Source organism: Haematobia irritans, chromosome 5 (genome assembly GCF_050003625.1).
Source record: "Haematobia irritans isolate KBUSLIRL chromosome 5, ASM5000362v1, whole genome shotgun sequence".
NCBI classification, from domain to species: domain Eukaryota; kingdom Metazoa; phylum Arthropoda; class Insecta; order Diptera; family Muscidae; genus Haematobia; species Haematobia irritans.
Genome location: NC_134401.1, coordinates 18,556,880 through 18,574,160, shown reverse-complemented (window position 1 = coordinate 18,574,160; position 17,281 = coordinate 18,556,880). Strand labels below are relative to the sequence as shown.

Below are 17,281 nucleotides of genomic sequence, written 5' to 3'. Positions count from 1 at the left end.
TATTTCGTCACTTTCCATAGGGAATCTCATGATTGTTTGCCAGTGCTAGTAGAAGAGTGTTTATATTTTTGGCCTTTGTTATTATTTTTATTGTTGTTGTTTCTTCTTCCTTTCTATTCATTATTTGTTATTATTATTTTTTTTTTTGGGAGGTACTTACCTCGGGCTCATTGCCATCCGATACCAAATTACGAGCACTCCAACCATCTGAACCAATCCAGGAAAAGGCACCCGTGGCATTGTTACGGCGTACAGCTCGCATTACTTCACGTACTTCCTGATCGGATCCAAATATTATGGCACCTGTTTTTATTTGATGTTACCAATACACCAAACGAAAAGAGAAGGGAGAGAGAGAGGAAGAGGAAGAGAAAGAGTAAGGGTAAGTAGAGTGTTTGCAAAATGAGTCTAAAGACTCCAAATTAAATAAAAACACCCGCATAGATACACCCACATACACATACATGTACACCCTCAAAAGCATTGTGACTTGTAATGAGAATAAAAAACAATAATGTAAAAATGGTGGCAAAGACAAGTGTACTCATGCCTAGGAGAGAAGGTCTACGGTGACTCATATAGATTTACTTTTGTATTTTTCTCACCCAACACTCTATATTATAAAGCATGTCAACTGTTTGTAACCGGGTGTGTGTGTATGTGTACGTATTTGTCTTTTTTGCCCTGAGAGCAATACTGAGTGTAATGATACTAATGAATAAAACGGAAGTTAAGTATTTTAAATGTAAGCTTTAGAACAGCTGTGTTGCACAGTGGGCCGACATTGAACAAATTACGAAATGAAAATACACGTATGTACTATATGATTTTAAAAACCTAATATGTCAAAAATAAGAAAAAGAAGTATATACGGCCGTAAGTTCGGCCTGGCCAAATCTTATGTACCCTCCACCATGGATTGCGTAGAAACTTCTAGGAAAGAATGTCATCCACAATCGAATTACTTGGGTTGTGGTATCTTAAAACTTCTCAACATCGTTTTCTAAATTGTGACTTAGTCCATACGTGGTATATATTATACAAAAAAGTTATGTATAGGTAAGTCTACAAATAATTACGAATCGATATGGACTTTTTGAACGATACGTAGAGAGCCAGAATTGAAATATGGGGGTCGCTTATGTGGGGGCTATAACAATTATGAACTTGATATGGACCAATTTTTATGTGATTGGGGATCGATTTATCTGAGGGCTATATATAACTATAGACCGATATGGACCTACTTAGGCATGGTTGTTAACGGCCATATACTAGCACAATGTACCAAATTTCAACTGACTCGGATGAAATTTGCTCTTCCAAGAGGCTCCAAAACCAAATCTCGGGATCGGTTTATATGGGGGCTATATATGATTATGGACTGATATGGACCACTTTTGGCATGGTTGTTCAATATCATATTCTACCACCACGTACCAAATTTCAACCAGATCGGATGAATTTTTCTTCTCCATAAGGCACCGGAGGTCAAATCTGTGGATCGGTTTATATGGGGGCTATATATAATTATGGACTGATATGAACCAATTCCTGCATGGTTGTTGGATACAATATACTAACATCACGTACCAAATTTCAACCGAATCGGATGAATTTTACTCTTCCAAGTGGCTCCGGAGGTCAAATCTGGGAATCGGTTTATATGGGGCCTCTATATAATTATGGACCGATTTCGACCAATTTTTGCATGGGTGTTTGAGGCCATATAATAACACCACCTACCAAATTTGAACTGAATCAGATGAATTTTGATCTTCCAAGAGGTTCCGGAGGTCAAATCTGGTGATCGGTTTATATGGCGGCTATATATAATTATAGAACGATTTTGACCAATTTTTGCATGGTCATTAGAGACCATATACTTACACCATGTACCAAATTTCAACTGAATCAGATGAATTTTGGTGCTCCAAGGGGCTCCGCAAGCCAAATCGGGGGATCGGTTTATATGGGGGCTATATATAATTATGGACCGATGTGGACCAATTTTTGCACGGTTGTTATAAACCATATACTAACACCATGTACCAAATTTCAAACGGATCGGATGAATTTTGCTTCTCTAAGAGGCTCTGTAGGTCAAATCTGGGGATTGGCTTATATGGGGGCTATATATAATTATGGGTCGATGTGGACCAATTTTTTCATGGTTGTTAGAGACCATATACCAACAACATGTCCCAAATTTCAGCCGGATCGGATGAAATTTGCTTCTCTTAGAGCAATCGCAAGCCAAATTTGGGGGTCCGTTTATATGGGGGCTATACGAAAAAGTGGACCGATATGGACCAATTTTTGCGCGGTTGTTAGAGACCATATACTAACACCATGTACCAAATTTCAGCCGGAGCGGATGAAATTTGCTTCTCTTAGAGGATCGGCAAGCCAAATTTGGGGGTCCGTTTATATGGGGGCTATACGTAAAAGTGGACCGATATGGACCAATTTTTGCCATGTACCAAATTTCAGTCGGAGCGGATGAAATTTGCTTCTCTTAGAGGATCGGCAAGCCAAATTTGGGGGTCCGTTTATATTGGGGCTATACGTAAAAGTGGACCGATATGGACCAATTTTTGCGCGGTTGTTAGAGACCATATAAAGGGTGATTCTTTTGAGGTTAGGATTTTCATGCATTAGTATTTGACAGATCACGTGGGATTTCAGACATGGTGTCAAAGAGAAAGATGCTCAGTATGCTTTGACATTTCATCATGAATAGACTTACTAACGAGCAACGCTTGCAAATCATTGAATTTTATTACCAAAATCAGTGGCAGAAAATCCGCTTTTTTATCGACAAATTTTGTTCAGCGATGAGGCTCATTTCTGGTTGAATCGCTACGTAAATAAGCAAAATTGCCGCATTTGGAGTGAAGAGCAACCAGAAGCCGTTCAAGAACTGCCCATGCATCCCGAAAAATGCACTGTTTGGTGTGGTTTGTACGCTGGTGGAATCATTGGACCGTATTTTTTCAAAGATGCTGTTGGACGCAACGTTACGGTGAATGGCGATCGCTATCGTTCAATGCTAACAAACTTTTTGTTGCCAAAAATGGAAGAACTGAACTTGGTTGACATGTGGTTTCAACAAGATGGCGCTACATGCCACACAGCTCGCGATTCTATGGCCATTTTGAGGGAAAACTTCGGAGAACAATTCATCTCAAGAAATGGACCGGTAAGTTGGCCACCAAGATCATGCGATTTGACGCCTTTAGACTATTTTTTGTGGGGCTACGTCAAGTCTAAAGTCTACAGAAATAAGCCAGCAACTATTCCAGCTTTGGAAGACAACATTTCCGAAGAAATTCGGGCTATTCCGGCCGAAATGCTCGAAAAAGTTGCCCAAAATTGGACTTTCCGAATGGACCACCTAAGACGCAGCCGCGGTCAACATTTAAATGAAATTATCTTCAAAAAGTAAATGTCATGGACCAATCTAACGTTTCAAATAAAGAACCGATGAGATTTTGCAAATTTTATGCGTTTTTTTTAAAAAAAAAAGTTATCAAGCTCTTAACAAATCACCCTTTACTAACACCATGTACCACATTTCAGCCGTATCGTATGAAATTTGCTTCTCTTTGAGCAATCGCAAGCCAAATTTGGGGGTCCGTTTATATGGGGGCTATAGGTAAAATTGGACCGATATGGCCCATTTGCAATACCATCCCACCTACATCAATAACAACTACTTGTGCCAGTTAATATACCCCCATCCTATGGTGGAGGGTATAAAAATTTAGCGAAGGGTTATATGACAATAAGCATATCCTGCAAGTAAGATAATTTGAGTATATAATCTACAGCAATGATATTCATTGCCTAAAAATCAAGAATAAATTTGACTTCATCATGGCTGTTCGTCCACTCATTGACAAATCTAGGGAGGACGCGAAGAAGAAATTTTTATAAAATTTCCAAGTAATCTCTTAATAAGGAATTAGTTAATACAAAACTGACATTCTATCTTCAAAATCCAAGATTTCTCTCAATGTGTCTTTATTTCAATGGATCATACGTTGTGATTAAAACTTCAATGGAATATCTTAAACTTGGGCCTTCTGAAAATTGGACACCTAAAAAAAGTCTGGGGACGTTTGCTACATTAAAACTCATAAATCTCATTACTGGACACCTACCAAATGTGAACAAAATTTTTGCTACCGTGGTTGTCGACTTCTCAGGGGCTTCACTGTAACCACTTCCGTCCACAACATACCACTGTCGCAAAATAATTTCTTAATCATTGGCATTACTTCGATATTATTTCCTTTTACAACATTGCTGAAGGCGTAAAAGTGAACTGCTTTGCCACGGAAATTTCTGTTAAGCTAGCTAAAAATGTGAAAAACAAAAACTTTGTGTTTTTAAACAGAGTTGGTTTAAACACTAACCAAAAAACCAAAAGACCCCCAGCGAAAGAATTTTACTCGCCATTGTGTGATTTTAGCATAAAACAAACAAACAAACACCCGCAAAATTGAAATTTCGTTGGCCAAAGTTTCGAAAGAATTTTTAATGAATTTGGTTAGGAAAAGTTTGGCTAAAACAATTAAGCAATATAATGAAACTAATTTATCAAAAACTTTTAGCATACTTTAACCGCTCGTTGTCTCTGTAGCTTGGGCAAAAATATCTCTCTCTCTTTCTCTGGCTCATTTTTGCTCACACCTTAAATTTTGATGTTGGTTAAAAAGGAAACGAGGCACAGCATAACTTTGTCACGTTCTGGCTATAATGGTAATAAAAGTTCTTGGAAATTTTTGGATCATATTTTAATTGACCACAAACGTGTGGTAGACCACGAATTATGTGCGTCAGTAACTTAAGCCACCCAAAAGTGGGAAGTTTATTGAATGTCATTCGTTCGTGAGCTTTGTAGATATGCGCCAATTCAAGTTAAGCCATCCTTAGACATTATGCGAAAGTGTCTTAAGTGGCGAAAATTAAATATAATTACAATTTAATACCTCTTAGTTGGTGGATAGAGACTTTAATACTAACTACTATGGTGGTAGACTAAAGTGTGGTTATAAAATGAGATTTACTAAGAACATGAAGCGATTAAGATGTTCCAATGTAGACAACTGGGATGTGGGAAAGGATTTCGGTCCATTCATTATTAGAGCTAAACATGGAATCGAAAAGGCACTCAGTGAATAGAGAGAAGTTCATCACTGTGGTATCACAATGGACTGAATAGTCTGAGTATGAAATAACGGGCTGTCACCACGATTACCAAAATTTGAAGTATTTCAATTTTTATAGATATAAATTTTCGATAACATTTTCTATAGAAATAAAATTTTGACAAAATTGTCTATAGAAATAAAATGTTGGCAAAATCTTCTAGAGATATAATTTTTTTAAAGAAATCAGATTTAAAAACAAAAATTCTATAGAAATACAATTGTGACGAAATTTTCTATAGAAATAAAAAAAGTCTATAGAAATAAAATTTGGACAAAATGTTCTATAGAAACAAAATGTTGGCAAAATCTTCTATAGAGATAACATTTTGAAAAAATTGTCCATAAAAATAAGATTTAAAAAAATCTATAGAAATAAGATTTAAAAAAAAAATATATTTTATAATTTTCTATAAAAATAAAATTTTCTATAGAAATATAATTTTGACAAAATTTTCGACAGAAAAAAATTTTTAACAAAATTTTGTGGAGAAATAAAATTTTGACAAATATTTCTATAGAAACAAAATTTTCACAAAATTTTCTATAGAAATAAAATTTTGAAAAAATGTTCTATAAAAATAAAATTTTGACACAATTTTCTCTAGAAATAAAATGTTGACTAAATTTTCTATAGAAATAAAATGTTGGCAAAATTTTCTATAGGAATAAAATTTTGACAAAATTTTCTATAGAAATAAAATCTTGACAAATTTTATTTCTATAGAAATAATAAAATTTTGACAAAATTTTCTCTAGAAATAAAATTTTTTACAAAATTTTCTATAGAAATAAAATTTGGACAAAATTTTCTGTACAAATAAGATCTTAAGAAAATTTTCCGTAGAAATAAGATTTTAAGAAAATTTTCTATTTTCTAGAAACAAAAATTTTGAGAAAATTTTCTAGAAACAAAAATTTTGAGAAAATTTACTATAGAAATAAAATTTTGACAAAATTTTCTATAGAAATAAAATTTTGACAAAGTTTTCCCTAGAAATAAAATTTTGACTAAATTTCCTATAGAAAAAAAATCTTGACAAAATTTTGTATAGAAACAAAATTTTCTACAGAAATAAAATTATGACAAAATGTTCTATAGAAATAAAATTTGACTAAATTTTCTGTAGAAATAAGATTTTAAGAAATAAGATTTTAATAAAATTTTGACAAAATTTTCTATAGAAATAAAATTTTGACAAAATTTTCTATAGAAATAAAATTTTGACAAAATTTTCTGTAGAAACAAAATTTTTGATCAAAATTTTCTATAGAAATGAAATTTTGACAAAATTTTCTGTAGAAATAAGATTTTAAGAAATAAGATTTTAATAAAATTTTGACAAAATTTTCTATAGAAATAAAATTATGACAAAATTTTCTATAGAAATAAAATTTGACTAAATTTTCTATAGAAATTAACTTTTGAAAAATTTTTCTATACAAATAAAATTTTGACACAATTTTCTCTAGAAATAAAATTTTGACAAAATTTCCTAAAGAAATAAAATTTTGACAAAATTTCCTAGAAATAAAATGTTGACAAAATTTTCTATAGAAATTAAATTTTGACAACATTTTCTATAGAAACAAAATTTTCGCAAAATTTTCTATAGAAATAAAATGTTGACAAAATTTTATATACAAATAAAATATTGACACAATTTTCTCTAGAAATAAAATTTTTAACAAAATTTTCTACAGAAATAAAATTTTCTATAGAAATAAATTTTTGACAAAATTTCCTATAGAAATAAAATTTTGACAAAATTTTCTATAGAAACAAAATTTTTGTATAGAAATAAAATTTTGACAAAATTTTCTGTAGAAATAAGATTTTAAGAAAATTTTCTGTAGAAAAGGAAGATGAGAAAATTTTCTATTTTCTAGAAACAAAATTTTGAGAAAATTTTCTATACAAATAAAATTTTGACAAAATTTTCTATAGAAATACAATTTTGACAAAACTTTCTATAGAATTGAAATTTTGACAAAGTTTTCCTGGAAATAAAATTTTGACAAAATTTTTTTTAGAAATAAACTTTCGAAAATTTTTTCTATACATATAAAATTTTGATGCAATTTTCTCTAGAAATAAAATTGTTGACAAAATTTTCTATAGAAACAAAATTTTCTATAGAAATAAAATTTTGACAATATTTTCTATATAAATAAAATTTTGACAAATTTTTCTATAGAAATAAACTTTTGAAAAATTTTTCTATACAAATAAAATGTTGACACAATTTTCTCTAGAAATAAAATTTTGACAAAATTTTCTAACGAAATAAAATTTTGAAAAAATTTCCTAAAGAAATAAAATTTTGACAAAATTTCCTATCGAAATAAAATTTTGACAACATTTCCTATAGAAATAAAATTTTGACAAAATTTTCTATAGAAATAAAATTTTGACATATTTTCTGTAGAAATAAGATTTTAAGAAAATTTTCTGTAGAAATAAGATTTTAAGAAAATTTTCTATTTTCTAGAAACAACATTTTGAGAAAATTTTCTATAGAAATAAAATTTGGACAAAATTTTCTATAGAAATAAAATATTGACAAAGTTTTCCCTAGAAATAAAATCTTGACAAAATTTTCTATAGAAAAAAAAAATCTTGACAAAATTTTGTATAGAAATAAAATGTTGGCAAAATTTTCTTTAGAAATAAAATTTTGATAACATTTTCTAGAGAAACAAAATTTTCACAAAATTTTCTATAGAAATAAAATTTTGAAAAAATTTTCTATAGAAATAACATTTTGAAAAAATTTTCTATAGAAATAAACTTTCGAAAATTTTTTCTATACATATAAAATTTTGACGCAATTTTCTCTAGAAATAAAATTTTGACAAAATTTTCTATGGAAATAAAATTGTGACGAAATATTCTATAAAAATGAAATTTTGAGATTTTCTATAGGAATAAAAACAAATTCTATAGAAAAAAACACTTTTTATCGAAATAAAATATTGACAACATTTCTAAAGAAATAAAATTTTGTCAAAATTGTCTATAGAAATAAAAGTTTGACAAAATTTTCTATACAATTAAAATTTTGACAATATTATTTTTAGAAATAAAATTTTGATAAAATTTTCTATAGAAATAAAATTTTCACAAAATTTTCTAAAGAAATAAAATGTTGACAAATTTTTCTATAGAAATAAAGTTTTGAAAAAAAATTCTATAGAAATAAGATTTTAAGAAAATTTAATATTTTCAAATTTTCTATAGAAATAAAATTTGGACAAAATCTTTTATAGAAATAAAATTTTTTAAATTTTTTTTATAGAAATAAAGTTTTAACAAAATTTTCTATAGAAATAAAATTTTGGCGAAATTTTCTGTAGAAATAAAATTTGGACAACAAATTACTTAAACGCTAATAAATTAATTAACTACACACAAAAGACCATCTTTATGTTCACTAATTTTTTTATGAGGAACTTTCTTTTATTGAAATACAAAATTAAATGTTATTGTTGGAACATTTCTATTCAAATTGAAATTCATTTGCATGAAGTTAAAAATATCATCATTTGCATAGAGAAAAATTCTTTACAAGTTTTGTGCATGCAGTACCATGTGGCACAACTAATGGGTCCTTGGAATAAGTTGCGAGTATCATATTCATTTGCAATAATAGAGAATGTCTGTGAATAAGGGTGTGTAAGAAAATGTCCTTCTTTGAGTACGAGTAAGTGTGTGTGTGTGTGACTTGTTATTCTCAATCGACATCCAATGCATGTCAGTGGTACATTAGCTAAATTGATTGATAGAAAATTGGTATGATGGTGGTGTTAGTGTGACATTTCAATCAGTGGATATTGGCAAAAAAAAAAAGAAATAAAGGCAAATCGAAATGAGGTATAACAAAGTTATAATCTGATTCAATTCTCCACATCTGAGGAACTTTAATAAAAAAAGCACACACAAAGTAATGCATTGTAGCAATTGATGGATTATATGAAGACGAATAAAATGTTTCACATTTGAGGGAAATGGAAAAATTGCAAGGACAAATATAAATGAAGCCATGCCGTAAGAATTGAAATAAATGATAATATGGCATCAGGAAAACTCCTTGAAATAACGCCCTTATGAAATAAAGTCCCAAAACGGGAAATGAAATAAGGCCACAAATAAATCGAAAAATGTGGACGGTCTTTGGTCGAGATTAAATCATTTTTCTTTCGTCTATTACCGACTCAAAAAAAAATCGCGGAGGTTTTTTCGATTTTGTAGCTGCCTTTTTGGCCAATATTTGCTATCCATGCAACATGGAATTGTCAAAAAAGAATTTCATCATTATTAGTTATTTTATTTCAGATTTACATGGTTCATTCACAGACTTCCTTAAATTTTAAAATTCCCCAAAATCCTTTTGGATACCTTTGCTTTTTAAAGTTGACTTCCTGTCTTTTCATTATTTTTCCTTCAACAAACCCCTCAAAACTATTTCCTTTCACCTATTTTCATTTCAATGATCTTCCATAATCTTCTATCATTTCTTTGATAATATTTGGCCCTTATTCATTGCCCAAGGACCATGGATTTGAGTACCTGCTATTATATGAAGTGCACTATAATAAATCAATTCAATGTGCCAGACATTTTTGTTACTTTGTGTGGTGGAATGGAAATATTTCAGAATCATGAGTAATAAGCATTGTCAACAAATTTCCTTTTTTTGGCAGAATAAAACTTTGAACAGGACAATTTATTGTCATAATTTGATAATACCGTCAGCTGTAATCATGCAAAAAAATCACGAAAATTTTTTATGAAAACAAAAAAAAAAAGAAAAAGAAAGAAAAGGCTTCACTGTAAATTTTTATATAGAAAATGTTTGTCAAACTTTTATTTCTATAGAAAAAATTTGTCAACATTTTATTTCTATATAAAACTTTGTCAACATTTTGTTCCTATAAAATTGTATCAACATTTTATTTAAACAAAAAAAATGTCAAAATTTTATTTCTATATAAACTATTGCTAACATTTTATTTCTATAGAAAATTTTGTTAAAATTTTATTTTTATAGAAAATTTCTATACAAAATTTTGTCAAAATTTTATTTCTATAGAAAATCTTGTCTAAATTTTATTTCTATAGAAAATTTTTTCAAAATTTTATTTCTATGGATAATTTTGTCAAAATTTTATTTCTATAGAAAATTTTGTCTAAAATTTATTTCTATAGAAAATTTTGTCAAGATTTTATTTCTATAGAAAATTTTATAAAAATTTGATTTCTATAGAAAATTTTTCCAAACTTTTATTTCTATTGATAATATTGTCAAAATTTTATTTATATAGAAAATTTCGTAAAAATTTTATTTCAATCAAAAAATTTTGTCAATATTTTATTTCTATAGAAAATTTTGTCAATATTTTAGTTCTAAAGAAAATTTTGTCAATATTTTAGTTCTACAGAAAATTTTGTCAATATTTTATTTCTATAGAAAATTTTGTCTAAATTTTATTTCTAAGAAAGTTTTTGAAAATTTTATTTCTATAGAAAATTTAATCAAAATTTTATTTCTATTAAAAATGTTTATTTATATAGAAACTTTTGTCAATATTTTAGTTCTACAGAAAATTTTGTCAATATTTTATTTCTATAGAAAATTTTGTCTAAATTTTATTTCTAAGAAAATTTTTGAAAATTTTATTTCTATTAAAAATGTTTATTTATATAGAAAATGTTGTCAATATCTTAGTTCTAAAGAAAATTTTGTCAATATTTTATTTCTATAGAAAATTTTGTCAAATTTTATTTCTATAGAAAATTTTGTCAAAAATTTATTTCTATAGAAAATTTTGTCAAAATTTTATTTCTATAGACAATTTTCCTAAAATTTTATTTCTATGAAAAATGTTTCAAAATTTCATTTATATAGAAAATTTCGTCAAAATTTTATTTCTATAGAAAATTTTGTCAAATTTTATTTCTATAGAAAATTTTGTCAAAATTTTATTAATATTTTATTTATAAATGTTAAAATTTTATTTCCATAGAAAATGTTGTAAATTTTTTTCCGAGGAAAATTTTGTCAAATTTCTATGGAAAATTTTGTCAAAATTTTATTTATATAGAAAATTTCGTAAAAATTTTATTTCAATCAAAAAATGTTATTTTTCTATAGAAAACGTTGTCAAATTTTGTCAATTTTTATTTCAGTAGAAAATTTTGTCAAAATTTCTCTAGAAAATATTGCCAAAATTTTACTTCTAAGAATTTTTTTTTAAATTTTATTTCTATAGAAAATTTTGTTTAAATTTTATTTCTAAGAAAATTTTGTAAACATTTTATTTCTATAGAAAATTTAATCAAAATTTTATTTCTATTAAAAATGTTTATTTACATAGAAAATTTTGTCAATATTTTAGTTCTAAAGAAAATTTTGTAAATATTTTATTTCTATAGAAAATTTTGTCAAATTTTATTTCTATAGAAAATTTTGTCAAAATTTTATTTCTACAGAAAATTTTGTCACAATTTTACCTCTATAGAAAATTTTGTCAAATTTTATTTCAGTAGAAAATGTTGTCAAAATTTTATTTCTAAGAATTTTTTTTTTTCAAAATTTGATTTCTATAGAAAATTTTGTCAAAATTTTATTTCTATAGAAAAGTTTGTCTAAATTTTATCTATATAGAACATTTTTTCAACATTTTATCAACATTTTGTTTCTATAGAAAATTTTGTCAAAATTTAATTTCCATTGAAAATTTTGTCAAATTTTTTTCCGTGGAAAATCTTGTCAAATTTCTATTGAAAATTTTGTTAAAATTTGATTTCTATAGAAAATTTTGTCAACAAATTATTTCTATAGAAAATCTTGTGGAAAATTTTGTCAACATTTTATTTCTATAGAAAATTTTGTCAAAATTTTATTTCTATAGAAAATTTTGTCAAGATTTTATTTCTATAGAAAATTTTATAAAAATTTTATTTCTATTGAAAATTTTTCCAAACTTTTATTTCTATTGATAATATTTTCAAAATTTTATTTATATAGAAAATTTCGTAAAAATTTTATTTCAATAAAAAAAATTTATTTTTCTATAGAAAACGTTGTCAAAATTGTATTTCTATAGAATTTTGTCAAATTTTATTGCATTCGAAAATTTTTTCAAAATTTCGCCAGAAAATGTTGCCAAAATTTTACTTCCAAGAATTTTTTTTTAATTTTATTTTTATAGACAATTTTGTCAATATGTTATTTCTACAGAAAATTTTGTCAAAATTTTATTTCAGTAGAAAATTTGGCAAAATTTCATTTTTATAAAAAATTTTGTTAAAATTTTATTTCTATAGAAAATTTTGTCCAAACTTTATTTCTATAGAAAAATTTGTTAAAATTTTATTTTTACAGGTAATTATGTACCTCTTAGTTGGAGAGGAATGTTTCGCAAAACCTACCAAAACATCAAGAATTCTACCAGTTACCAAACAGTAAAAATCTACCATTTTTGGTAGAATTGTACCAACTATGTCAACCGTGGCTGGGACTGGTCCATACACTTCAGGCACTAGTTCTGTTCTGGTTCTGCATTCGGCTCACTTGAGAGAAAATAATTTTATTTTTCGTGGAGTTAAATTCTTATTTCGTTATTTTCAGTTAGTCATACACACTCACACACGCACAAGTCAACTATACAATCACACATTAATAGGCTATGGGAAAAATCTTTACACTTTTTAATCTACTGTAACAAGTATGTCAAAGACAGACATCCCAGACCCTCCGAACTGGCCATAAATAACAATGAAATGGTATGAATGGGTCATTCTCGACCATCAAATTGTTGGAAAGATATGAAAGTGACCGTGCCAAGGCTACTTTCATAAATATACTGATAACCTAACCAAGAGACTGTGCCAAAAACAGAAATTGGTTGATGGTAATCATCAGGAGAAATGACTAGCATAGGCAATGAACTGATGTCTTTTTGAATAATGCATTGTGCAGTCGTTCTACTTTACTTCACGATAGTCAGAGAGGAATTTGGGTTAAAAGAAAATTAAGTAGATTCTCTACGGGAAATGGATCCACCCCAGGACCGGTTCAAGACCAGTCACTGGTGTGTATGGACCAGTTCCAGTTACGGTCACGGAAGGGATCGGTCAATTTCACATTGGTTTGTCATAGACGGGGTAAACTTACACTATAAGGCATGACTTGAACTCATTCCAAAGGGTATGTCCTACAGCAGTTGTAGGACGACCACTTAGATAGGTCTTCATGAAACAATCTGGGATAACCCAAACCCAAATATGTTGAGCAACAGATTAATCAAATAATTGTATTTCAGCAAATGAGCAGATCCAATAAAATTGTAATATCACGAGAATAAAGAAATTGGGCCACTAGGGCAGGTTAGTAAGACCACCACGTACACAGCCCCTCATGAAGTACACTGGGACAACTGAATGGAACAATATTATTGCTTATGTTATGCTGGAAGCCATCAAGTGACTATGGTTAGACTCGCGCCGAGGGAGCCACAGTGCTGCCATTGTTAGCACGATCGCCTTGCATACAAAAAGTCCTGGTTTCGATCCCAATTTCAGCCGTGATCTCAATTCCATAGACAATTTTGTCAACATTTTATTTCTATAGAAAATTTTTTTAAAAATTTTATTTCTATAGAAAATGTTGTCAATATTTTATTTCTATAGAAAAATTTGGCAAAACTTTATTTCTATAGAATATTTTGTCAAAATTTTATTTCTATAAAAAATTTTGTCAAAATTTTATTTCTGTAGAAAGTTGTGTCAAAACTTTTTTTCTATAGAAAATTTTGTAAAAATTTTATTTCTATAAATATTTTGTCAAAATTGTGCTTCTATAGAAAATTTTGTTAAAATTTTATTTTTGTATAAAATTTTCTCAAAATTTTATTTCTATAGAAAATTTTGTTAAAATTTTATTCCTGTAGAAAATTTTGTCAAAATTTTATTTCTATAGAAAAATTTTTCAAAATTTTATTTCTATAAAACAAAATTGTTAAAATTTTATTTCTATTGAAAATTTTGTCAAAATTTTATTTCTATAAAAAATTGTGTGAAAATTTTTTTCTATAGAAAATTTTGTCAAAATGTTATTTCTATTAAAAATTTTGGTAACGTTTTATATATATAAAAAATTTTGTTACAATTTTGTTTCTACAGAAAATGTTGTCAAAATTTTATTTCTATAGAACATTTTGTAAATTTTTTCTGTAGAAAGTTTTTTCAAAATGTTATTTCTATAAAAAAATTTTGTCAAAATTGTATTTCTATAGAAATTTTTGTCAAAACTTTACTATAGAATATTTTGTCAAAATTTTATTTCTATAGAAAATTTTGTCAAAATTTTATTTCTGTAGAGAATTTTTTAAAAATTTTATTCCTATAGAAAATTTTGTCAAAATTTTTTTCTATAGAAAATTTTGTCAAATTTTTTTTTTCTATAGAAAATTTTAATTTCTGATTGATTATCGTTGACCTTTTTATTTTATTTTTAAGCAATACTTATCATAGTTTCGGCTTTAGGTCGATTAAAAAACATAGGATTGATGTTTTTATTTAAGTTTTATTTCCAATATTTCGGTTGACTTCGTCAAAACCGTTTTCAAGGATTTATTCTGGTGTGCACAGCTTCACACTCTGTTTACACTGGAAAATTTTGTCGAAATTTTATTTCTATTGAAAATTTTGTCAACGTTTTATTTCTATAAAAAAATTTGTTACAATTTTGTTTCTACAGAAAGTGTTGTCAAAATTTTATTTCTATATAACATTTTGTTAATTTTTTTCTGTAGAAATTTTTTTTCAAAATATTACTTCCACAGAAAATTTTGTCACAATGTTATTTCTATTGAAAATTTTGTCAATAGAAAAAATTTTGTCAAAATGTTATTTCTATTGAAAATTTTGTTAATTTTTTTCTATAGAAATTTTTGTGAAGGTTTTATTTCTATTGAAAAGTTTGTCAATTTTTTTTCTATAGAATTTTTTTTTCAAAATTTTATTTCTATAGAAAATTTTGTCAAAATGTTATTTCTATTGAAAATTTTGTCAAAATTTTATTTTTATAGAAAATTTTGTCAAAATTTTATTTCTCTAAAAAATTTTGTCAATTTTTTATTTCTATGGAAAATTTTGTCAATTTTTTATTTCTATGAAAAATTTTGTCAAATTTTTATTTTATAGAAAATTTTTTCAAAATTTTGTTTCTATAGAAAATTTTGTCATAATTTTATTTCTATTGAAAATTTTGTCAAAATTATATTTCTATAGAAAATTTTGTCAATTTTATTTTCTATAGAAAATTTTGTCAAATTTTTTTTCTGTAGAAAATTTTGTCAATTTTATTTTCTATAGAAAATTTTGTCAAAAATTTTTTTCTATAGAAATTTTTGTCAAAATTTTATTTCTATAGAAAATGTTGTCAAAATTTTATTTCTATAGAAAATTTTGTCAATATTTTATTTCTATAGGAAATTTTGTCAAAATTTTATTTCTATAGAAAATTTTGTCAAAATTGTATTTCTGTAGAAAATTTTGTCAAAATTTTATTCTATAGAAAATTTTGTCAAAATTTTATTTTTATAGAAAATTTTGTCAAATTTTTATTTCTATAAAAATTTTTGTTCAGATTTTATTTTCAGACAAAATTTATGAAGAAGCTCGTAGTTAGAGAGGAATGTTTTGCCAAATCTTCCAAAACATTTTACTAGAATTCTACCAACTGTGGCAACCGTGATGTCAATCGGTTGATTTTTTTTTTTGGCCAAAAGGGCGAAACAGCCCTTCACCGGGAATGGACCAAAATACCTGAGAGCCACTTTCATGTTGCCTGGGATGATATTCCTACCCGTCCGAATGCCATTGTTTTGCCGAAAGTAGCTAATTTGTATAAATCTAATCTGATTCTACGATATGATGTTATTTTCGAAAATGCTTGCTTTTGAACAATAAAATTAAAAAAATATACCGCTTTACTTATAAATCACTCTGTATATCAGAGGCCTTCTTGTGATATTGTCATAATGCAATATTCAATAAAATATGTAGACACTTTATGTGGTTTAATAAACTGGATAACTGTGCACAAGTTTTTTCAATCTCAAATTTCTGTCTTTCATTTTTTTTTTTTAAATCACATCCATCTTACCACGTACTGACAGTGCATGCCCCATTTGATTTAAAAAGAGCTCTTAGTTTTTTTTTTATCTTTTTCTAAATTTTTCCTCTATTTCTCATGGATGTTGTTAACTTCAAAATGTATGTGGTTGACAGCAATGGTGACATTTTACAAATGAAATACACGTAAGGTATTACAAAAAAAAAGTGTGGCATTACTGTTAAGGGGGTTGGATGTGGGGAAGGAAGCAAATAAATGAGCCTTCAGAAAAAACATATGTATATCAGCCACGTAAATGTCTTCGAATACATATTAATTCTGTACATATTCCCTAGGCGTTAAATGTCAAAAAATGTTGAAATCAATGCCAACCAATTGAATAGGAAAACTGAAACATTTCTGGCGGATGGTGTCACAAGTCATTTGCTACAAGACTGCTGTTTACGCATACACATGGAATATATAAATACACCAATCATTCATCTCTCGCATAAAAGAAGGAGAGTTATTTGTATAGAGGTGTGAGTGAGTGAATGTGTGTGCTTAGGTATGACTTCCGTTTCCTTTTGAATTATTGAGCAAGCATGATTAATAGATGTTTTCGTCGTTGAACGAGTTCCTGGCTTGTGTGTGGTGTGAAATGAAAGATTTTTTTGTGTGTTTTTTTTATAAGCGAAATTTGACGAATACCATTTATTTTAGGCATATAGGCATGTTGGGATTTTCTTTGGCCACATATAGACAAGATTATTTTAATTAAATAGTAGAAAAAAGAAGAAATTGAAAATTTGAGTTGAGTCTTTCTCAGTTCCCAATTTTGTGTTGCTTTTTTCATTTTATTAGATTTTTTGTTTTGTTTTCAGAAACCCCTTTTCGAAGTTTCTCTCATCTTAAATGTTTGTAATAAATCTCTTTTTTTGT

At 27.3% G+C, this 17,281-nt stretch overlaps 1 protein-coding gene across 1 annotated transcript in view; it reads right to left on the bottom strand.

Moving 5' to 3' along the window:
• The window catches only part of mtt (mangetout), a 160,367-nt gene that overhangs the window by 66,961 nt on the left and 76,125 nt on the right, over positions 1–17,281 (bottom strand). The window contains exon 5 of the mRNA XM_075311324.1: positions 161–303. Within this exon, the coding sequence (XP_075167439.1) occupies positions 161–303 (143 nt within the window). The remainder of the gene's footprint in view (positions 1–160; positions 304–17,281) is intronic.